Source organism: Phyllobates terribilis, unplaced genomic scaffold (genome assembly GCF_046119375.1).
Source record: "Phyllobates terribilis strain yellow unplaced genomic scaffold, ASM4611937v1 Scaffold_10__3_contigs__length_209671492, whole genome shotgun sequence".
Lineage (NCBI taxonomy): Eukaryota > Metazoa > Chordata > Amphibia > Anura > Dendrobatidae > Phyllobates > Phyllobates terribilis.
This window is the reverse complement of record NW_027362770.1, coordinates 37,486,333-37,509,557: the sequence shown is the minus strand read 5'-3', so window position 1 is coordinate 37,509,557 and position 23,225 is coordinate 37,486,333. Positions and strand designations below refer to the sequence as shown.

At 38.0% G+C, this 23,225-nt stretch overlaps 1 protein-coding gene across 2 annotated transcripts in view; it reads right to left on the bottom strand.

Annotated features, from left to right (window-relative positions):
• Positions 1-3,083: 3,083 nt before the first annotated feature.
• Positions 3,084-23,225, bottom strand: part of GABRG2 (gamma-aminobutyric acid type A receptor subunit gamma2) — a 342,923-nt gene continuing 322,781 nt past the window's right edge. Inside the window, exons 9-10 of one of the 2 annotated variants that reach the window (XM_073649530.1) lie at positions 21,317-21,340; positions 3,084-10,038 (exon numbers count right to left, since the gene is read on the bottom strand). In XM_073649530.1, coding sequence (XP_073505631.1) covers positions 9,763-10,038; positions 21,317-21,340 — 300 coding nt within the window. In that variant the 3' untranslated portion in view covers positions 3,084-9,762. The remainder of the gene's footprint in view (positions 10,039-21,316; positions 21,341-23,225) is intronic. The other variant, XM_073649531.1, reaches the window with a different exon arrangement.

The window sequence follows — 23,225 nt, the reverse complement described above, 5'->3', positions numbered from 1 at the left end:
TCTATTGAGTATTCAGTATCCTATCATCTTAGAGTGATCAATCAAAAAACGCCAACTCAGCTCCGATGACATAATCCTAATTACAGTTGCATTTGCTATTTTTATAAATGCTCTCTGTGTAAGGTATACAGTTTTAAGATTTCTTAGATTAGTTTCTTAGCATATTGAAAAGTTTTTATATGTATTTTCAGATACTCCTTATTCTTGCATTAACAAAGTGGATAGTTTTTGCTACTTTCGCGTCACAAAGGCAAAACTTGACTACCATGATAAGGAAAGCCTACAACCTGTATTTTGGCTGCAGAAAAGGAGATCAGGACAAGAGTTAGGCTCCAAACATATGCTGCAAAATATGTGCATCACCTCTTACTCAGTAGTTGCATGTGAAGAGGCAATCTATGCCTTGTGCAGTCCCAATGATCTGGAGAGAGCCAACTGATCACACTAACAATTGCTATTTCTGCATAGTGCCCCCCATTAAGAAAGGAGTTTAAAAAAAGAAGTGGACTTTACAGTATCAAAACATTCCATCTGCAATACACCCAGTACCACATACAGAAGAACTTCTGGATCCAAAAGTACCAGAAACATTTTCTGTCGAGTCAAGTGAGGAAGAGGGCGCTTGGTGTCGTGAAGCATCTTCCTCTCACGATCTAGACTTTCTGTCAGCAACCTCAACTGAACCACACCTTATAACACAAAGTGAATTGAACAATCTTGTTAGAGATTTGGATCTGCCCTGCTGTAGCTCTTAGGTTCAAGGCTACAGCAGGGGTATCTCCTAGCAGGCGATGTTCGGATTTCTTTGTTCCGCAACCGGGATAAAGATCTAGTACAATACTTCTTCATGGATGGTGATCTTGTAGCATGCAACAACCTCAACAGTTTAATGGAAGTTCTGAAGACAAGAGGAATGGAGGCTCTTCATCGATTTGTCCAAAACAAGCCTAAAGCCATCTTGCTGCATGATGGCAATGTGCTACCTTCAATTCCAGTTGGTTATACAGTCCACATAAAAGAAAACTATGACAACAATAAACAGCTGTTGAGGTGTCTGAACTATGACCAACATTTGTGGCCCCTCTCTATTGACTTAAAGGTGGTTGCTTTCTTACTTGGTCTCCAGGGTGGATACACAAAATTCTGCTGCTTTCTGTGTGATGGGATAGTCGTGCAAGAGAATATCACTGCAATAAAAGAGACTGGCCTCTCCGACATTCACTTCAGCCAGGGAGTGAAAATGTCCTGCATCCAGCACTTGTTGAACCAAATAAGATTTTTCTACCACCATTTCATTTCAAGTTGGGCCCAATAAATAACTTTATATAGGCAATGGGTAAAAATGCAAAAGCATTCAAGTATCTCATTTATAAATTTCCACGGTTGAGTAATGCAAAGATAATGGAAGGAGTCTTTATTGGACCTCAGATTCATAAGCTTCTTCAAGATGAGGAGTTTCTTCATTTGTTGCAGGGTAAGGAAAAGGCTGCATGGGTAGCATTCACATTAGTGGTAACTAGTTTTTTGGGAAATTCAAGAGCAGATAGCAGATAACTGATAACTAATTAATTTTTAGATTAAGTTATTGCTGCATCAGACACTAAAAGCAAAAATACATATATTTTTGCCACTCACAGAAATGTTGTATTGGATCATTTTTCTTAATAGGGAAAATGATAAAGTGTAATATGGTTAATTTGCTTGATTTGGTTCCCTTTATCTACTTTTAGGACTTGTGTGTAAATCAGATGTAGTTGTAGGTCAAGTTCATGCAGAAATATAAAAAATTCTGAAGTTCACAAACTTTCAAGCACCATGGTGCATATACACAGTACATATATTATACACCACTACATGTAACATTTATGTAATGTTCTGTTGCGACGTCACTTTCCAAAAATACGGAGAAAAACGTGAGACTGCTTTGTATTTTTAACCATATCATTGCTTGCAGCTCTTATCTCCAAACAGCTTACATAGATGTGATTGTATACAGCCAATCTTACATCTGCCACCTTTATTTCTGATTTCTTCTCAAGCTCCTTGTTGTGGCTCAATTTTAACAGTGTGCATATATCTAAATTTGAGTACATTTGACCTGCTATTAATCCTAGTAGTTCCTCCTTGTACCATATTTACTTTGGGGATATTTAGGCTTTAGGTCATACAACAATTTTCACCATGAGGAGGATGTAATTTTGTTTCCTCTACACAAAAATTCATACATCATAATGTCTGGGTTTTTGTAGAGCAGAGGATAAGAAAAAAAAGGAATATAGAATCATTTTTATAACTATTTGCCTGAGCTCGTGACAACAGTGCCACCTATAATTGTCCCAATGGTGGTCTTGACTTTAAAAGGAACCTGTCACCTGAAAAAACACTATTACCTTGCAGGTATGGGGTTAATCTGCAGGTTAATAGCATAGTGAACCTGCTTGGTGACCATACTTAGACCCCCACTGCCGGAAGGAAATTAACATTATTTCACCCGGCAGCATTCTGATTTCAGTCAAGGGGGTGGCTCTGGCGTGGGTTCAGTCACCGCTTCATGTATAGGTAGCAGTGGCTTTAACCACTTCACTGGAACTGACTGACAGCCAGCCCTAATGCTAAGCTGCTGTCAGTCAGAGACATGACTGAACCCGTACCAGTGCAGCTCCAGTGGATGAAACCAGAACGCTGTTGGGGGAAATAAAGCTAATTTCCTCCCGGGGGGGGTCTGCGTTCCAGCTCCAGTCAGGTTTACAATGCTATTAAACTGCAGATTAACCCCATATCTGCAGGTTATTAGCAATTTTTCAGGTGACTGGTTAAGAATCATTATTATTGAGAGCTTATAATATTTGTTTAAAACTATTTGCTTAAACCATTCCCTTCAATATGTGCCAGATACACAATATAAGCAGCCATTTTTCTATACACTGTATCATGTGATTTTCCTAAAAACTGCATCCGATGTTTACAACACTTTTGATCATCATGTTGGCTACTATAACATGTTATATTAATGATTGAGATTAAAAGAAAATTGCAAGTGCACTATTCTTTAGCAATACAGTTAAATAACTGATACGTGATCATTTGCACATAGTGAATATTTACTATTGGGTCACACAATTTAATAAAATTAATGATTTTTTACATAGGCTTTGAAACAAAAAGCAGCATTTCAGAATATTGCTCTTTTTACACCAAAAAGTTTTAAACATTACATGTGACACAGAGCTAACACAGACAACAATTACAAGTACACATAAGTTTGTTCATCATTTTATATAAAAAAAAGGGGAAAAAAATGTGCTGTAACCATCTCCACCTTTAGACTTTCATCGACGCTTTCTATGTCTATTTATAAATAACAGGAAAAGGGACAAAAATATATTTTATGGTAATGAAAAAAACTAAAGTTTTTACACAGCAAGTTATCTCTGGTCTTTTAATAATGTCATTTCATCAAAAAAGACGGAGAAATTGTATTGGTACAAGTTTATCAAGGCGTTCCACCTTGCACAAGCATTACTCTTTGCGAAAGGCAAGCAAATCTCCTGACATCTTCAGGATTACTTAGAGAGAATACATTTCTTTGTAAGCTTCCCTGCAACACATTGCTGTTCAGCAGTAACATTCCCTCAAATGAAGCAGAACAAATGCTTAAAGTCCATCACAATTAGTCTTGGTTGTAAGCCACACGATGACGGACAGAATACTAAAGACATACGTATAAAAAAAAAATCTTTAATTTAGTACTGATATTATATCATGCAAGAGGTTGAATACTTGTGTGTCTATTTCAGCTTGAATTATCTCTATTATATGTCTCTTTGACTTATTGGATCATCTTGTTCACCTTTGGATTGGTGAGTCATGTACTGGATATGGACACGTATAGTCAAGACAAGAATGTGCTCCCACTCTGGACTTCATAGAATCTACAAGGCCTACCTTTATAGTATGTACACTCGTGATTAACATTGATAAAAAATATTGTCTTAATATTATATAAAGGTTTTAGTGCACGTTGATGATAAATTATAAACATGTGATCTACATTTGACGTCACGATCTATATTGAAAGCTACATAATACTGACGTTCTTAAGGTTTATTAGCTCTTTGAGCCACAGTAGCTACTTATGTAGAGAGAAGACAACAGGGCCATTGCAATCAAGCAATCCGAGCAAAGGTTCCCATCATGGAAGTCTACTCTCACAACTGTTTTTTTTTTCCTTAATGAAAAGCATGATCAGATCAAATAAAAAAAATAAAAACTATAGACCAGATGACCCAAGCGTGATGTGAAAGCGGCCTGAGTTACATCAGTAGGCATGATAGGTGCCCACAAAACATTTCCATGCAATTAATCACTTTATATACTGCTTGCAGTAAACCTTGCTTCACTTTTGGTGAACTAATATCCAGAATTATAATAGGGATCTACAAATACTGCATTTTATATTATTATTTTACAAAAAATTTTTTTTTAGCTAATAAAATGAATACTGTATAGTAGCAACAGGAAGATAAATGTCAGTAGAATAGAGACTTCTTTATTTTGCAGACATCTGTAGATACTGATTCTCCCTATAAAACATAAGTGCAATCCTTTAAATGCCTCTGAGTTTACCAGTTTGATGTATATGTAACTTTACATCTGTATTAATAAGTGTGGACAGAGTTGCTCATTATTGAAATTAACTTCGACACAAATTATTTTCCAATAGGATATATAGAAATACGTGATGGTTTATTGATTTGACAGGTGAAAAGAAAAAATTACAAGCATTATACTTATCTCTGTATCTCTCTCCATAATGTTATCCTATGCACATCTATATATATTCAAAGTATGTCAACTTTTCATAAATGTTTATCAATGTATATACTTTATTTGATGTTATATATGGTCACCATGTTTTCACTAGATTGTATTACATGCATTTAGATAAATCTTGAGAAAGACCATTTAAAGTCAAAACGTTGGACCAGATATGTGTTTTTCAGTTGTCAGCTCAATAAAACATTGTGTATTTCAACATATCCTACTGGAAAATAATTTGTGCCAATGTTAATTTTAATTATTTCATGACTTTAGTGATTCTTCTGAGCACAACTCATTTATTGACAGTAGTGGAATCCTATCAACCAACATAGCCCATTATGTCAAATATTTTAATCCAGATCTATGTAAGGTGAAATTTAAGTGATAATCATCCTTTCTAGGAGCTGCAATGGTTTTATTAAAGGTCACGGATCATGATCTTCATTGAACAAACATGCTGGTAAAGGTCACTCGTGTATCATAGCACAGCATAAAAATAATCCAGCTGGACAGATTATTCCAGTTTTCATATTAGTATTATTTCATATTCATTTTTATATGAAGGTGACTTCAACTATCCATAAGGATTGATCATCTCAACTGTAGTAGTCACAAAAGATAGTGAGTGATAACTAAGAACAGGAGGGTATATATTATATATAATAAATGAAATATGAATATAAAATATTGGTTATTTTCTAAAAAGCGTTTGGCAATCAAGTATTTCCTCTTCTGTCATACACCAGAAGAGTAGATAATAGGGATTATACAAATTTTGCACAATCAGAAATATGTTTTACCTATTTACTCTTTTTTTTAAATTTGGAAATGCAAGAATGTTGATAGGAGCCATCGGTAGACATTACACATAGTGACAAAATGTTTATTGAAGGGCATCTCTTTCAGACCACAATTATAATCATATAAAAATGTATATTTTTGTGACAGTGATTTACATTAAATAACTTTTACAATATGATTCTACTGAATTTGGCTTACTATGAACACTCATAATGGACTCTGTTTAGTGGTATGACTCAAAGTGGGATAAGTGTAATAGGACTAATCTCTTTTCCGGGTCAGAGGAACCTATTGGCCTGCCTCAGGCTCTACTATGACTACAACCTTTGTATCCCCGGCACCAAATATCAAACCTAAATGAATCCATGATGAGGACACTCCAAAGGAGCTTGTTTATGGCTCTCTTTTGAAATTTTTCTTTAAACTTTGATGTGATTTTATTCTATACGACGCTCCCATCATCAGTTCCCTCTGCATTTAATTCTCAAATTATGTGCTTACTCAGTATGGTCCCCCTTTTTAGCTAGAGCACAGATTGCTTGATGGCAGCCATTATCCCGTTGAGTCGGCCAAGCAATAAAGATGAGGAATTTTATTTGCCGTGTGCCAAGTCTGGTCCTCCATTGCAACCAGATTTTATTTTTACTCCCAGAATCCTCTGCCTGGAATGAAAAAGTGAAGACCGGCCTAGATGAGGTCCAAGGCAACGTGAATAGAATTGCTCACCTTCATCAAGCAGCTTTTTATGCTTCACTTTTTTACGGTTAGGATGTTAGTATAAATTTCAGCTTTTGATTGTTTTTTTCGATTCAGTCACAAAGTTCAATTAAATAGTGGATTCAAAGAAATAAGAATCTATAACTATTCTTTATTCATGCTCTCCCTTTCTAATTCAATTCTGGTTTGAGCTTGAAAACCCTAAAAAAAAGTGAAATCAGAGAAAAAGAAATGTGTATCAGAACCTGGTAACCTCCATGATTAATTTGATGTTGCCTGAAAAAAGGGCATCATGGAATATCAACAGAGGATTACATTACAAAAAAACAAAGCGTGGGAGAAAATTCTGGGCACTGGATGGAATGACAACGGCTGTCCTCTGGCTTCCCATTTCCTAGAGACACTTAATTGATAGGTCTCTTCTAAAATGGAAATGGGGCAAAACCTATCAAACAAGCTGAACCAGGTGGGGTTAAGACAGATGAAAGCCACCCAATGAATATGTCTCCCTGTGCCTGGGTCATTTTCAAAACTTAGCTTAGTTTATTTTTGGCAACATGGTAAGTCCACTGAGGTAAATAAGGTAAAGATTTTACGGGTTGAGGTAAGGTGAGGTAAGGCATATATGGATTTATTTGACAGGTATAGTAGGAGAACAGAAGAAGTTTGGGGATTATTTTCTTGAACTTTCTGAGAAACGTAAGGCAGAAAGCAAAATTAGTTTATTGTTTAAACCTCAGCTAGGGAAGATAAAAGAAAATAAAATTAATAAAATATAAGTTAATTCAGAAAATTCTAATCAAAATGTTAATGTATCGTGTAGATTTTCTACAAAACATGGCACGGGTTTCTCTTCAGCACCAGCTGAATATAAAACAATACAGAAAATAAGGATTAAATCAATCACTTTTCACTGATAAGTTACTAAATAATATTAAACTAATTAATCTTATTAATTGAATCTATGTCTTCTGATTAATCAAAGAAGTTAAGTTGTATCAGATACTGCTTTGGCTGTATTTTTGGCACATAAAGTACATCTACGGTAAAAAAAAAAGACAAATTATTTCAGAAGACCACTCTTTTATCTAGATTGGTTTAGCTGTTTCAATTTTTCAGGTTTATAAAAAATATTGGTTTTAGCCAAAGTCTTTGAGAAAATCATCTATGTAAAACCCATTTTAAATACCATTTTTGGTGGCCATCTCAAAGAGGTTTCACTGTACTATGCAGTCAAATGTAATTACATACTTATGGATATTAAATATTTCATATTTCTATAATAATCTATTTATACTATAGTATATTGTTTAAATTTAATTTACTAGTAAGCCTTTTTAAGAGAATAGCTATCAGTGTAATACAATACAATCAACATTCAACACGGTATTACTCGAGTTGTGGCTTGTGCATTTGAAGCATATTGGCACAGTTTACATACCACTATATAGTTTGTTTCTTTCTTGTGATTTATTCCATTCTCTTTTGTGCTTTGAGATAAGTTGTATTATATTACATTGTGTTAATTTTCAGTTCTAACCATGCATGTACTACATACATGCTCAATACCTCCTACTAGTCATTGTGGTAGTAGTGTTCCTGTGCAGAATAATTCAGTTCAGACTGAAGACATGTCTCCTGAGTATGAGCATTTGAAGCAAAGAATATTTGCCTTAGCATATACTTTTACTTAATCTGCCAGCACCTGGTATATATGTACAGGGTGCAGTTAAAGCCAAGGAAAGAACATTTCAATTTACTGCTTATGCCAAGGAGACATAGCATCATCCTCGACTGAGTGACTATTAACATAAATGGCACTGCCCAGATGACAATTAGGCAGTAGCTAGCATACAGCGTGCTTGTGGTCATAACCTTTCCATTGAATATTATACAATGTATCTAAAAGCATTATGCTGCACATACGAAAGAATGGAATAATGCAGTGGTGGTGGGTTAAGGAAAGTCAAAAAACGGATAGGTTCCCTTTAACAGTAGTGGTGTGAGTTAATAGAAAATTCCAAAAGCAAACACCAAAAGTTAATATTTTGTGTATTTTGACTCATTTTTGATTCCTCATTTATTTAGGTATGAAAAACTTTCAATATTAAAGGAGGCGTCCCATCTTGAAATGTGGGGATCAGTTGATATCCAAGAATCCTCCTGTTGAAATGATAAGTTATCATGAATTAAAGCAATGGGCAGTCATACTTCTCTCCTAAAGTTTTCACTGAAAGAAAAATGCAGTATTACATATAGACCATTAAGATCTCTAGCCGATCAAGTAGTACATGGTTGTGTTGAGTCCGCCGAAAAAGAGTTGCTTTCATCTGCAGATAAAAGATTATGTATAAGCAGTGGACTCCTGCTAATATGAAAAAAAATGCATAGGGACACCCCATAGTGAGAGAAGTTGGAAAATAGCTTGAATTAAATGAATTTGATGTGTGCATCAGTGCTTTCGTGGTTCTGTAATCCACCAACCAAGAGGAAGCCATTTTTACCAAAATTTGCATCATACTTCATTGGTATGGTAAATGGCTACGTATGAGGCTACACAAAAGAGTTGCAACTTGCAGGATTAACCTGTCAACTGAATGCTATACTTAAAACTAGGTGTATAGAATAATAAAATAAATCCAAACACAATAATTTCGGTTAATTGGGTTTTCCGTTTGGCAGGTATTTTAAGATTCTAAATATAATAACCCAGTAATTAATGCTGATTGCTTTGCATTCTTGTCCTTAAGGCATATGTAATGGTACCCAGGAAAGTGCAGAATAATTTCTTTTTCATGCATGACATGAACATAGGTAGCTATGGTTAAGCAATTAAATGAATTCATAAGAACATTTAGCTAAATTAGCACAGGCAGACATACGACGAAAACATAACACTGTATGGTAAAGTCCATTTGCTTTGTGTTGGCCTCAGTTGATGCATGCATTAACTTATGCACTACAGGGATTAAGGTATTGAAATATTTACATCATTGTACATGTGCTCTCCAACTGGACAGTGAATAGCTTTTAATGTTATAAAAAGTATTTAAGCTTCACCTCTATAGACAAGTTGTAATAATTACTACTATTGAAATGCAATGGTAGATTTACATGTGATGTTCATATGTTGGCATGATGTGTATCTGCCAAACTGCATTTCCATAGAAGCTTTCTATCATCTCCGCAATATATCTTCTGTAATGCTTATGCATTGTAAAAGACTAAACTGAGATCTGAACAATCAGATCCACTGTCTCAGTTTTCATGTAATATCAGCCTATGGCACTCAGTAAATTGAATAAACTGATAAAATGTGCATTGGTGCTATACACAAACCATATAATTTCTTAAATGAAAAATAGTTATGCTTTATAAGGCCTGTGTCACATATTCATTTCAGTGGCATATTTTCATTTCCTTTTAAAGATAAAGATATGATACCCAATAAACCAAATTAAATAGGCAGAAAGCAGTTGGGAAGAAAATTCGGGAATACGAGTCAATTTTTGCAACACGAATATGTATTCTTCCATGTTTCCAAGCACCAGTTCGGCAATCCTCAAAACAGCAGAAGAAACTGGCACAATCTTTTCCATCAAGACACTCGTAGCCATATTCTTCATCTCTCTCTTGCAGATGTGTGGCGTTATTCATCTGAATCGTTGCCGATCTTGGACGAATGTCAATGGTTGGAGCCTAATGTCACATGATCAAGTACAGAAAATGTATTAGGGATTGGAATATAGATGGAAATAACATGTCTACATTCAAGATGAAATTCAAAAATATCCCATTTCATTATCAGTGAGCCAAAGCTAGAGATTTTGTTTCCATTTCAGAAGTAACTTCAAAGTAGTCAATGATAGAATGATAAGGCAATTTAACATAAATTAAACCCTAATCCTCAAAATTCCTTTCTTTTAACAGATTACTCGTGAAATGAAGTTGCATAGTAAACATGAAAAAACAGTGTAATAATTATGGAATTTTACAAATATGAGTATTAGAAAAAAATAATTTTTCCCTACCCAAGAGTTACGTGTTACTCACATAATGCCCCCCTGAGTGACTGCCCAGCTATAGTGGCACCATAACGTTACATGACCTTAGCAATAGTGTCAAAATCATATTGGAAGTCAAAAGCCTTATCCCTAGATCTTATCAATGTAACCTTTTTCCATTTTTATATATTAAAGTATCTCAACACACCATATTGGGGAGTAGAAACTACAGTAAATATACAAGTGGGAAAAAGTGTTCAACGGGTAGCACATTATTTAGTAGGTTGGTCAGGGAGGATGAGGATTGTATGTCCCCCCCATTTTTGATGGCCCAATCACAATTTTGTGCTGTGTTAAGACCACAACACCTGTATGTGAATATACAGTATATTTCCCCATGCTGCTGCCAGTCCAGTATTGGCTAATGGAAAGCCTACTTTTCAAAAAGAGATTGGTAGAGTCTTTTCTTTAACTCAGAAGTAGGACTTGTTGAGTAACTGTGCTGATGGTAAAGGAAAAACAAGTCTCTGATGCACAGGTAAAATTGAAGATTTACTCAGGATGTTCACATCTACACTATTTGAGGGTCAAATAGACCCCATCAATCAGGATGAAATATTATGCATTAATGTTACACACTGTAGTTTAAATACATAAAAAAGTGACAAAAGGTTGTGACATCACAAAGTGCGTGTAGTTTATTAAATAATGTTTCATACAAATCATTGTCAACATGATATAATGACTGTAGAATGAAAATGTGTCTATGGAAAAAGATGGGTGAACACAATGCCTTAGAAAGTATCCATGAATGAATGAATTCAAAATGCGTGGGTCAGGGTGAGTGCTGGTAAGGTCATTTTCTTTTCAACATGGTATGTGTATAATACAATGATGAAAGGAATATAAGCTTTTCCTTCTTCACTCCTAGGTATTCAGTTTTCCAAGACATCGTGTCCACCCTTCTGTGTCTTCCATATAACTGCATTATACAGTAAACATTACTGTATTGTTGCATCGGGAAAAAGCTCCAATTTTTATTGTACATCAGCGAATAGAGATGAGCGAACCCAAACTTAAAAGTTCAGGCTTCGTACCGAACAGTTAGTGTCCGGTGCTTAACGCTGAACAGCGACTTCTCCTTGAGAGAGAGATATTTTTTTCCCAGATGCAAAGTTCGGGTCTCTATTGTTTTCAGTGGGGTTCAGGTTCTGGTTCAATTTCGGGTACAGTTCTGGTACCTGAACCGTACTTTGGACTAAAGTTCGGATCGGGTACCAGAACCCAAACTTTCATGGGTCAGCTCAACCCTATCAGCGACTGCATTTTCATTTACCAGCAGTGCAGCCACTAAGTGAGTCCCATTCTCTGGGTTAAAGCAGCATGACTTCATAAATCTCTGCATTTTGGGGTAGTGTTTCACTAGGTACAAAAGATCAGGGACCTAAGACCAAGAGCATTCATATTTTGTCCTGTTTCTTATATGATGTTTTATTTCATTAAAGAAGGGTACATTGATGTTAGTTTTATAAGCTGAATGTCCGCTCTTTGATAAATACAAATAAATTGAGTGATAAATAATTACATTAAAGACATATTGTCAAGTGATTTATGCTGCCCAGTAACACGCAAGCAGCATTAATTAGAGACTGGCTGCATCATTACAAATATTAATTATTCAGAGAAAACATACTTTGAAGAGTGAGCTAGGAATAGAGTATCTAGTCATAGGGGATGAGTCCCTTTGACTTATGCCCGCTCGGCTTGGCTTGATGGACTAGTGTCTCCCTATACACACATAGGGAGAGACCTATCAGTCACACAGAGTTATGCATGGAGAGACCAGTAAGGATCTGCCCCACCACAACTTTTGTTCTTTGTCACGTTGTTCCTCTAAGGAATCTTGGTTCTGTGCTACCACCTGGGAATGAAGCAGGTCCGATGCTATGCTACTCCGATAATAGGTGCCGCCATTGTCCTGACCCTAGAGGTGGAGCTTTTACGCATGCAGGGAAACTGTCCCAATCATATGGAGCATTGCTTTCTGGTGTTGTAGGATTTGTGAATATGCGGGACACCGTGTCTCTCACTGATTTCTCTGCCTGGGGAACATGGGACGCTGTCTTCCCCAGTTGCCAGGCAATGTAGGACGCTGCTATGTCTGGCAATAGGCAGTGGTGGAATTGCTTACATTCTGGTGTGAAAACTAGCAGGGAGTGGCTGTCAGGGAATGTTTGGGAGGTATGCAAAACCTGATCATTAAGTTGGGATATTTAACCATGCTCCCTGCTCAGTCCTTTGGTGTTTACTGCAGTTCCCATGTACTGTAGGGGTGAGTGGTGCTAGCAGTAGGTTTTCTATCTTTACAGAGGTTTTCTCTTTTTCTCTTCTGGTTACACTTCCTGGGGTTTTTGCAGAGGTACTCACCTGGTCCTGGACTAGGCACCAGCTGTGTCACCAGAAGCCACCTGTCCGGTGATAGTGGGCCTGGGAAGGGCTCTGCCAAAGTCCCCCATCCATTTATTGTGAGCTGGGGGAAGAGTATTCCCGGCCTTCAAGGGCTCGTCTAGCTGGCAGCTCTTGCCAAGTAGGTCTGTGTCTGCACCTTTGTTGATTTGGTGCCCGTCTTGCTGGGTCCCTCTGCACAGCGCATAACAGAATAAACATCCATAAATATGTTTAAAAAAAATTGATCCAGTCAAGCAGCTTACTGACCAAATGCAGTCTTTTGGGAATGTCCCAGGATTTGGTGGGCACCGTGAACCAGCATAACTATACGGTGGATCATGGGGTCCCCCCGACACGGGCAAGTTCTAACCCCAGTCCTGCAGCGGGGGTCTGTCCCATAGAACACAAGGTGCCCCTTCCTGATTTTTGGGGGGGAGATTGGAAACAGTTTAACAGTTTTAAGGATGGGTGCAAATTATATTTCCAACTTCGACCTGTTTCCTCCAGGAATGAAGGTACTCAGGTGGATCTAGTTATTTCCCTTCCTTGAGGGGATCCCCAGTCTTGGGCATTTTCATTACCCTCAGGTTCACCCATACTTTCTACAGTGGTTGAATTTTTTAAGGCTATAGGGTAGATTTATGATGAACCGGAAAGGGTCTTTAGCTGAATCCCATCTTAAGGCTTTGTGTCAGTGGGACCTCACTGCGGAGGACTACTTCTCCCAGTTTCGTAGGTGGGCTATAGAGACTTGGTGGAAAAATACCACTGTGTGTAGTACTTTCATGAAGCTGGCTGGAAATGACCCTGCCTAGCTAGGTTTGGGGTTCTTCAGTTAGGCACTCAGGTACCCCTAACGAAGAAATTACTTTTACCTATTGTTATTACGTTTAGCCTTAAGAGTGTGGAGGGTTATGCTTTTGTTGATTGCAGAACTGAGATAAGTTTTTTAAATGCTGCCATGGCCAAGGAGTTGGAGGTTCCTCTTATCTCCTTGGATGCTTCTATAACATTATCTTTTCTTTAGTACTCTCTTCTTTCCCAGAGTATTGGGTATTGCACCGCCGAACCAGTATCTATCACAACAGGTTGTCTGCATAAGGAAGTGGCATTTTTTTTTTATTTTACTGCTGTGGTGTTAGATTTCCCTTGGCTTCACACTCATAAACCTATCAATGACTGGCAAAGGTGGGACATTGTTAAGTGGTCCTCCAACTGCCAATCCCTTTGCATGTTCAAGCCTCCTAAGGTAGTAAGTTCCACCTCCCAGGTCCCATTGTATGTGGCAGAGTTCCCAAAGGTGTTCTCTGAAGAGGCCTCCCTGAAATTACCTTTATATAGAACTTATGACTGTTCCATACAGCTCCTTGAGGGGGCAAAGCTACCTAAGGGCAGAATTTTTAACCTGTCAGAACCCAAAAAGGCAAGCCATAAGGGAATATATTCGTGAAAATTTGAAAATTGGTTTATCCGCCCTTCCAAATTCCTAGTTGGAGCAGGGTTCTTGTTTGTGGCCAAAAGGATAGTGGTTTGAGACCGTGTATTGACTATCGTGAGCGCAATCGCATAACTGTATGTAATCACTACCCTCTTCCACTCATCCCTGACCTCTTTAACCAACTGGTGGGGGCAAGCTGGTTTACTATGCTGGATCTCCGGGGGCTTATAATCTTGTTCGCATCAAGGAGGGAGAAAAGTGGAAAACGGCCTTCAATACCCCCTAGGGTTATCATGAGTATTGTGTCGTGCCCCTTGGGCTCTGTAATGCTCCACCTGTGTTTCAAACGCTTGTAAATGATATTTTCTATTATCTTCTGGGTATTCATGTTGTTGTTTACATTGTTGATAGTCTCATCTTCTCTAGGGACCTGGCTGTGCATAGGGACCATGTGCGCACCATCCTGAAAAAATTGGAGGATCATTATCTTTATGTCAAAAAAGAAAAATGTGTTTTCGAAGTGCAGAAGTTGGGGTTCCTGGGACTCATTCTGTCTCCCATGGGCTTTCGGATGTACCCCGAGAAGGTGATGGCGGTGTTGGAATGGGCACAACCGGTTAACCTCAAAGGATTGCAGCATTTTTGGGGTTTTGCCAATTAATACAAGAGGTTTATTAAGGGTTTTTCAAGGCAGTGAAACCCCTCACCAATCTTACCCCTAAGGGGGTAGATGTGTCTAATTAGGGACTGGAGTCTATTGAGGCTTTTAATACACTTAAGAAGGCCTTTTCCTTGGCTCCAGTTTTGGTCCAATCTGATGTCAATAAGCCTTTTGTGGTGGAGGTAGATGCCTCTGAGGTAGGGGTGGGAGCAGTGCTCTCCCAGGGTTCCATGACTTTAACGCATTTGAGGCCCTGTGCATTTTTTTCTCTGAAATTCTCTCCTCCAGAGCTCAATTATGACACCGGCAATCGTGAACTTCTCGCCATAAAGTTAACTCTGGGGGAGTGGAGGCATCTCCTTGATAGTGCTAAGCATCCATTCATGGTGCTTACTGACCACAAGAATCTGTTTTTTGTTTACAGAATGCTAAGAGACTGAACTCGAGACAAGCCAGATGGGCCTTGTTTTTTACCAGATTCAATTTTTCGTTCTCTTACCTCCTTGAAACCAAGAATGTTCGGGCAGATGCTCTGTCTCGGAGTCTTTGTTCGAGTGAGTCTGAAATTATGGTAACTGATTTCATTCTTCCAAAGGGCATTATAGTGTCTTCTGTCAATTTAGCTTGGGAGGTGGTTAGGGCTCAGGGGATGACTCCGTCCAACACACCTCAGTATAAATTATTTGCTCTCGTGCAGTTACGGGTGGGCTTACTCAGAGAGTCCAAAGGAAAAAGAGAAGGACTCCAGCTTCATAAATATTCCAAAAAATTTTTTTCCTTAAAAACAGATTCCATAATCAGAACAAAGAGCAACGCATTTTGAACTCAACAGACCAGCTCTGATAAAGAACGCAGGTCTGTTGTATTCGAAATGCATTGCTCCTTGTTCTGATTTTGGAATCAGTTTTTAAAGAATACATTTTTATGGAATATTCATAAAGCTGGAATCCTCCTTTTTTTCCTTTGGATTTTTCACCACGAGTGGTCCCTCGTATTCCGTGCTTCAGGACGCCTGAGTGCAGGTGAGCTGGTATTTTTCTATTTTTGTTACTCAGAGAGTGTCATGACTCAGTCACAGCGGGCCACCTGGGAATTATAGGGACTGGTCACCTGTTGAGCAGAAAGTATTGATGGACGTCCTTGGGTAAGGATGTTGAAGCTTATGCTAAGGCATGTGAGATCTGTGCCAGAAACAGGGTACTCCGCATTGCCCAAGAATGGAAACGCCTCTGTTTGCCCATTCCTGTACGTCCTTGGTCCCACAAATCCATGGACTTCATCATGGATCTCCCTGACTCCAAGGGTATAACAACGGTGTGGGTTATTGTGGACCAATTTTTGAAACAATGCCATTTGGTTCATTTGGCTCAGTTGCCCAATGCGTTGAACTTGGTCGATTTGTTCATTGTTCAGGTGGTAAGATTAAAAGGTTTCCTATTAATATTGTCTCCGATCATGGGTCCCAGTTTATCTCCAGATTCTGGAGGACTTTCTGTAAACGCCTTGGTTTGGAAATCTCAATTTCATCTGCATACCATCCTCAAACTAATGGGCAAACAGAGAGAACCAACCAGTGTCTTGAGTCCTATCTAAGATGTTTTTGCTTCCATACTCAGGATGATTGGCAATCATACTTATCCTTGGCAGAGTTCGCCCTAAACAATAGACACCATGAGGGCTTGGGAATGTCTCCTTTCTTCTGTAATCTAGGATTCCATCCTAGATCACCTTGTATTGAGGGAGGGGACGATATACTTCCGGTGGTCTCTGCAACTATCTGCCACCTCCGGAAGATTTTGGGGGAAGTCTGTATCTATCTCAAGAAAGCATGGGAGAGAATGAAGAGGCATGCCAATAAGCATTGTCAGCAAGGCTGCAAACTCAGAATGGGGGCCAGAGTGTGGGTGTCTACCAAAAATCTCAAGATTAAGGTACCATCTCCTAAGCTCACATCCAGGTTTACAGGACCATTTCACATTATCAAGGTTGTCAATAAGGTGTTTTTTTGGGTGCGTTTCCCTTCTTCTTTGGGGTTCCCAATGTTTTTCACAAGACATTATTAAAAAAGGTGGTTACTCCGTTTGTTACCCTGGATCCTCCTCCTCCTATTCCAGTTGATAATACTGAAGTATTTGAAGTAGAAAGTATTGTGGACTCTTGTAAAGTTTGAAATTTGATTCATTGGAAGAGGTATGATCCTGAGGAGAGGACCTGGGTCTCAAGAGGTAATATACATGCCAATCGTCTCATCGCTGAGTTCCATAGGAGGTTTCTGGATAAGGTGGGTGGTGAGAGCCCAGAGATCACTCCTAGGGAGAGGGGTACTGTTAGGAATCGTGGTTCTGTGCTCCCACCTGGCAATGAAGCAGGTCCGGTGCTATGCTACTCCAGTTGCAGGCGCCGCCATTGTCCTGACCCTGGAGGCGGAGCTTCTAGACATGCAGGGAAACTATGGAGCATCGCGTTCTGGTGTTGTAGGATGTGTGAGGATGCGGTACGCCGTGTCTGTCATTAATTTCTCTGCCCAGGGAACATGGGACGCTGTCTTCCCTGGTTGCCAGGCAATGCAGAATGCTGCTATGTCTGGGAATAGGCAGTGATGGGATTGTTTACATTCTGCTGTGCAAACAAGCAGGGAGTGGCTGTCTGGGGATGGTTGGGAGGTATGCAACACCTGATCATTAGGCAGGCTATTTAACCCTGCTCCCTACTCAGTCCTTTGGTGTTTATTGCAGTTCCCATGTGCTGTAGGGGTGAGTGGTGCTAGCAGTAGGTTTGCTATCTTTTCAGTGGTTTTCTCTTTTTCTCTTCTGGTTACACTTCCTGGGGTTATTGCAGAGGTTCTCACCTGGTCTTGGACTAGGGACCAGCCACGTCACCAGATGCCACCTGTCCGGCGACAGTGGGCCTGGGAAGGGCTCTGCCGAATTCCCCCTTCCATTTACTGGGAGTTGGGTGAAGAGTATTCCCGACCCTCAAGGGCTCGTCTAGCTGGGCAGCTTGTGCCAAGTGCATCTGTGGCTGCGTCTTTGATGGTTTGGTGCCAGTCTTGCTCTGTCCCTCTGAACAGCGCATAACAGTTCCTTGCTCCTTGTATAAAGTATGTTTTCTCTAAAACCTTGCAGAATTTCTGAAAATGATTTCCTCTGTTTTATACTGCCTGTGATTTAGACAGCAATAAGTATATGACATGTTCCATTTGAAGAAAACCTATCACTTTTATGAGGCTGCCATTTTTATTTAACAAAACAGTGGCCAGGCCGTGGAGGGTTTTGGGATTGGTTACTGCATATTGGGATCCCACAACCTAGAAGTTCAGATCTGACTTTTGCTACAAAGTCAAATCTTTAAGCCAATTGTTTTGAACAGTTGTGCTAATGAGTGTCATTTAGTAAAAATTATATATATATAAATATATATATGTATATAATTTTAAGAAATACATTAGATAAATTAGACCTTACACAAAAATGTAAAACTTCCTAATAATCTTAATAGCGGATAGTATACAAGGAAATAACACTGGGATCTTGGAGAAGTTATAACTGATGACAATATAAATGTAGTTGCAGTCATTATCCATGAGTTATTGTGGCACTTGTTAAATATAGCAGATTTTTTTAACTTAATACCAATATTACCAAACTATATTACACTTTTTGGTGTTTTGCTGGAGTATATTAACCAGACAGAGGTCAAAATGACAGTTTTTTGGCTTTTGTGTGGTAATGAAAGTCTATGTGCGTATTTTGGGAGCTTTCCCGGGTTGCATGCTAGACGTAGTCAAACATGAGATGTGAACATAACCTGTAATATTTACACTTTACATTCATATATTCATATATTACATTAATTGTTCATCTTACTTTAAAGAAATATATGCGGAGAACATTGTGTTTGAGAACAGAATACACAATTCTAGCTAAAAAAAAATAATGTTTCAATTATAATTAACTGTAAATGAAATGTGTTTTAAAAGCGCAGATAAAAACACTGAAGTAGATTATACATCAGACCATTGGGTTCGACATTTTTTTAACATACAGTTTTAATAAAAATAACAAAAGCAATTCAAACACAAACTCTTCTCATATATAACCAACATATATTATTGAATACAACCAGGTTGTTTGATAAAGAATTACTAGTGCAGCTCTACTCTAATAGTGGCAAAGTATGGGCGAATGCATTTTTCCAGCATTTTATTTCATTTAAGTAATATAATATGACGAATAATCATGAATCCACTGGTTTATGATATATATGAGTAACATCAGAGCTCTGATTTCAAGAATTCGCCCATACGGATTATGAAGGCTAAAGAGGGAATGAATGTAATGACCAAGGTGCTCTGCAGATCAAGTCATAACACCTATCATCTGCAATTCTGCCCTATGGGGAGCATCACAATTCTGATTTTTCAGCTGTACCTTACCACATAGTCACTTTTGTCTTACGAGGTGTTGAAGAGCAATTTTTGCAATAACTTCTTGCTCTTGTAAAAAAAAAATATTAATTTAGCTCACCAAAAAACCTTTTACAGGACGAAGGATTGAACACATTTCCTTTTCTATGTTAGATGTTTTCTGAATATCACTCTTTTAGCTACTGATGACTAAATGGAGAGGTCACTAATGTACATTCTCCAGTGATATTTAATATTGATGTATACCTATGTAGTCAAATTGACACTGCTGAAAAATTGATGACGCTGCCCTAAATGAGAGAAAAGTCATTAACATTAAATAAAACATTTAAAGAGGAGGATAAGCTCTAAAAAATATACTAGGAAATATCCTAAAAGTTATTTTATAATAGCATTACTGCCATTAGCCATGGAAATGTCATGATAAAAATTAGCAAGCCTTCAGGAAACGATCGCTGCGTAGACAAATAGGGAGTTGCAAGCAGGGCGGCAATCAGAAATTGCTGGGACCCATACATGCCCTTGATACAGAAATACAGGGCTCTCTCTGTGGCCTCAAAAACATTGTTTGAAAGGCAATGAGTTGTCAACCAGGTCCAAAAGTAGGCTTAACAACATTCTAATATGTCAACAGCCAAAAAATGAATAAGTGGTGGTGGGAATAATGCAGAATCCTAATATCTGAAGCAACAAACTGGAAATATGCATCAGTAGAAGCAACGACAGACACAGAAATCTCCATGCATAAACAACATATGTTCCACTTGCTTTCTTGTAGCTCATCACCCAAATACGTCTCACTAAGAGTTTTGAGTTTGATTAGTTTAGTGCCTAATAGATGGTAATAAGCTTTGTTAAAGTAAATGATATTATTTTTTGCTTAAAAATCTATTTTCTATAAGATTTTATTAACAATTTTGCAAGGTATAGCCTCTATGTATCACAGTTCATGTCAAACCATTAAATGGGTCAACAGTGAATCTATCCGTTGGTGAGCTTGACTAGTGGCAAAAACAGATCACTCTTCGCCATTTTTTAAGCTGATTAATAACCAGTTGAAAGTGAAACTTTGATTGAGTTATAAATCAGCTTACAAAATTGTTCAGGGGAAGAGAGATAAGGGTTACAGAAAATACCATCAGACGAGGTTAACTTATTCTGCAGTCTGGTATGTACTTGGTACATAGAAGCAGTAGAAGACAAACAGTACAAAATATTTAACAAAACTTCATAAAAGGCTTTGCTGTCAAAAATATATGGAATTGAGTAAAATAATGCCTCCGTAGGTCTGCATATACTTATACAGCTGTACAGGTTGAGCTTAAGAGATGTACATCTCACCTCAATTCACATAAGGAATGTTAGACCCAGGGAAAGTTTAGTAGATTTGGTTGTTCCTGTAGGTGACTCATTTTCTAAGATGCCTAGGCTGGGACCACAAAAGGAGCTTCACATGTACTGCCTTGAGGATGGCCTTAGGTACATGCTACTGAAGTGCTAACAAATGTACATGGTAGCCACAAGGAATTTGATATTTCCAGCATAACTGCATTTTATTATCAGATCCTTTCCATGGCTAATGGAAGTTTTGCTGAAAATGAATTAATGGAATCAAAATGCACGTTATATGATTCCCTAATATATTCCATATAGAGCAGCAGGCAAGATTTTGCAAATGATAGACATAAGGCTTTACAGGTTTGCATCATTCCTATGATGGCACATTTCTGTGGTGCAACAAGGATGAGATGATAAGCTGTCTGTGTGTCATAAAAATAGATGATTACTATCAATATCAAATACTTTTTCTAACAAGAGTGACGTTCCAGTAATGCTGCTGAATCAACTTTCAACAATTAAAATATATACAGTATTTTAGTAACAGAAAAATCCTGTCTGGGTCTTGTAAGAAGCAAATAGCTTGCTAAAACAATCACAATTTGGTCTCAGTTCAATTCAGCAGACACATGCAGTGAATGTCCATTCCAAAAGCAATATACCTTGAAGGAAAACATCCAGAGAAGCTTTAGTTGTATAGATAAGAAAAGAAAATCAGACTTTAGGAGAAAACAACATAGAAATCATAATAAAAGAAAAAAAAGAGGAAACAGTTGTCTTTGGTAGATAAATATGGGACGCAATGTTTTTAAGGTGCTATTAACAATACGTTCGGGAACACTTATAAAGTGGTTTTCTAAGATTACACATTGATGACTGATGCTTAAGTTAGACTTTAATTAGGAATCTGACTCCCAGATCCCATTTGATGTTATTAAATTATCCAAGTGCATTGGAACATTCTGCACCTGTGCCTGGTATTGAAAATCAGCATCAATCCACGATGGGCCATGTATGTGTGACCAATGGAGTTCTGAATCCCAGAACCCCTAATGATCACACATCACCATCAATGTGTATTCCCAAAAATAAATCTTTCAGTTATGCATCCAAATGAATAAAAGAGTCCAATGCTAATGACTACTTTCTACTTTCCTACTAAATACTTGTCACACACTCATCATTTTTTTTTAACAATGGCAACTGCACAGTGAACTGTTCACATCTGGTTAAAGGAGAATTCAAGCTCAGTTCACCTCTGAACCTGAAAACAGTAGAAAGTCAGTAGACGTGCTGGGAATTGAACTTCTACCAGCCCGATTTTGATGACCTTTGTCTTGGATACTATAGCGTAAAACTCAGCACCGAAAAGACAAGAGTAGAAATTCCCGCTGCAAAAGTGGTTTATTGTGATCCAGCACTAAAGAAAAGACAGATGTTTGTCCAATGTTTCGACCAACAAGAGGTCTTTGTTAAGGACAACTGTATAGGTACTTGACAGGTCACATAACTGCTTATCAACCCTACATACTCGGCAAGTACCTTTACAGGTGTCCTTGAGAAAGATCACTTGGATAAAAATCTGTATTTTTTTTGTGCCAGATCACAATAAACCAATTCTGTAGCAAGTATTTCTACACTTGTCTTTTCGGTGGTGAGGTTTACACTATAATATTGCAGGAACATTGTCCTTTCCTCAAGAATGACCTCTTACACAAGCAGTGTGCCGGCTTTTCGCTACGTGTGCTAAGTCTTGAATAGGTCATCAGTATCATAAGGCCAGACTATCTCTTTAATGCTCTATTAACAAATTAAGATTTTTGAGCCATAAGGTGTAGCAAAGTTGTGAAATTATACATTTACTAAGTTATAATAAATCAATTCAAGCTAGTAAAATGCAACAGCCATTTATCAAAAAGACACATTAATCAACCAAAGAGCAGTGGTAACCTAAAATAAAAAAAAAAGTGATGCCTCCTAGTGGAGAGCTAGAGATGATATTCTGTACAGCCTCTAAGAAAAACTGCTTGAAGAGATGCTGGAGATGGATACTTTAAGTGTAACATCAGACAACATTGTGTTTTCTGGCCAATCACAAGAGGAGCTGCAGAGGCCAGCATGTAGGAGATGGTATGCAAGGTTCCCTAAAATCCTAAGTATGGCTATGTCCTAAATTAAACTACTCAGGTGAATGGGCTGGGGCAGGAAGCTCAAAATTAAAGCCTAATTATGGCTCTGTCCTAAATTAAACTTCTCAGGTGAATGGGCTGGGGCAGGAAGTCAAGAATGAAAGCCTAAGTATGGCTCTGTCCTAAATTAAACTACTCAGGTGAATGGTAACAGCACTATCTTGTTTAACAGTTTTAGTAAATTACGTCTAGGTTTTCATGGCACTGTCTTTGCATTGAAATATGGATCTCTAAAGCATGGTGTTTATGGAGTTGTGGGCCAAAACATGCACTACATAGAGGTCCTGAGGTCAGTCTTAAACTTAACATTTCCCACAAATAGAGATTTAAATATTGTGAGGCACTGTATAAGTGTAATTCTATTACATTGTACTAAGGATAT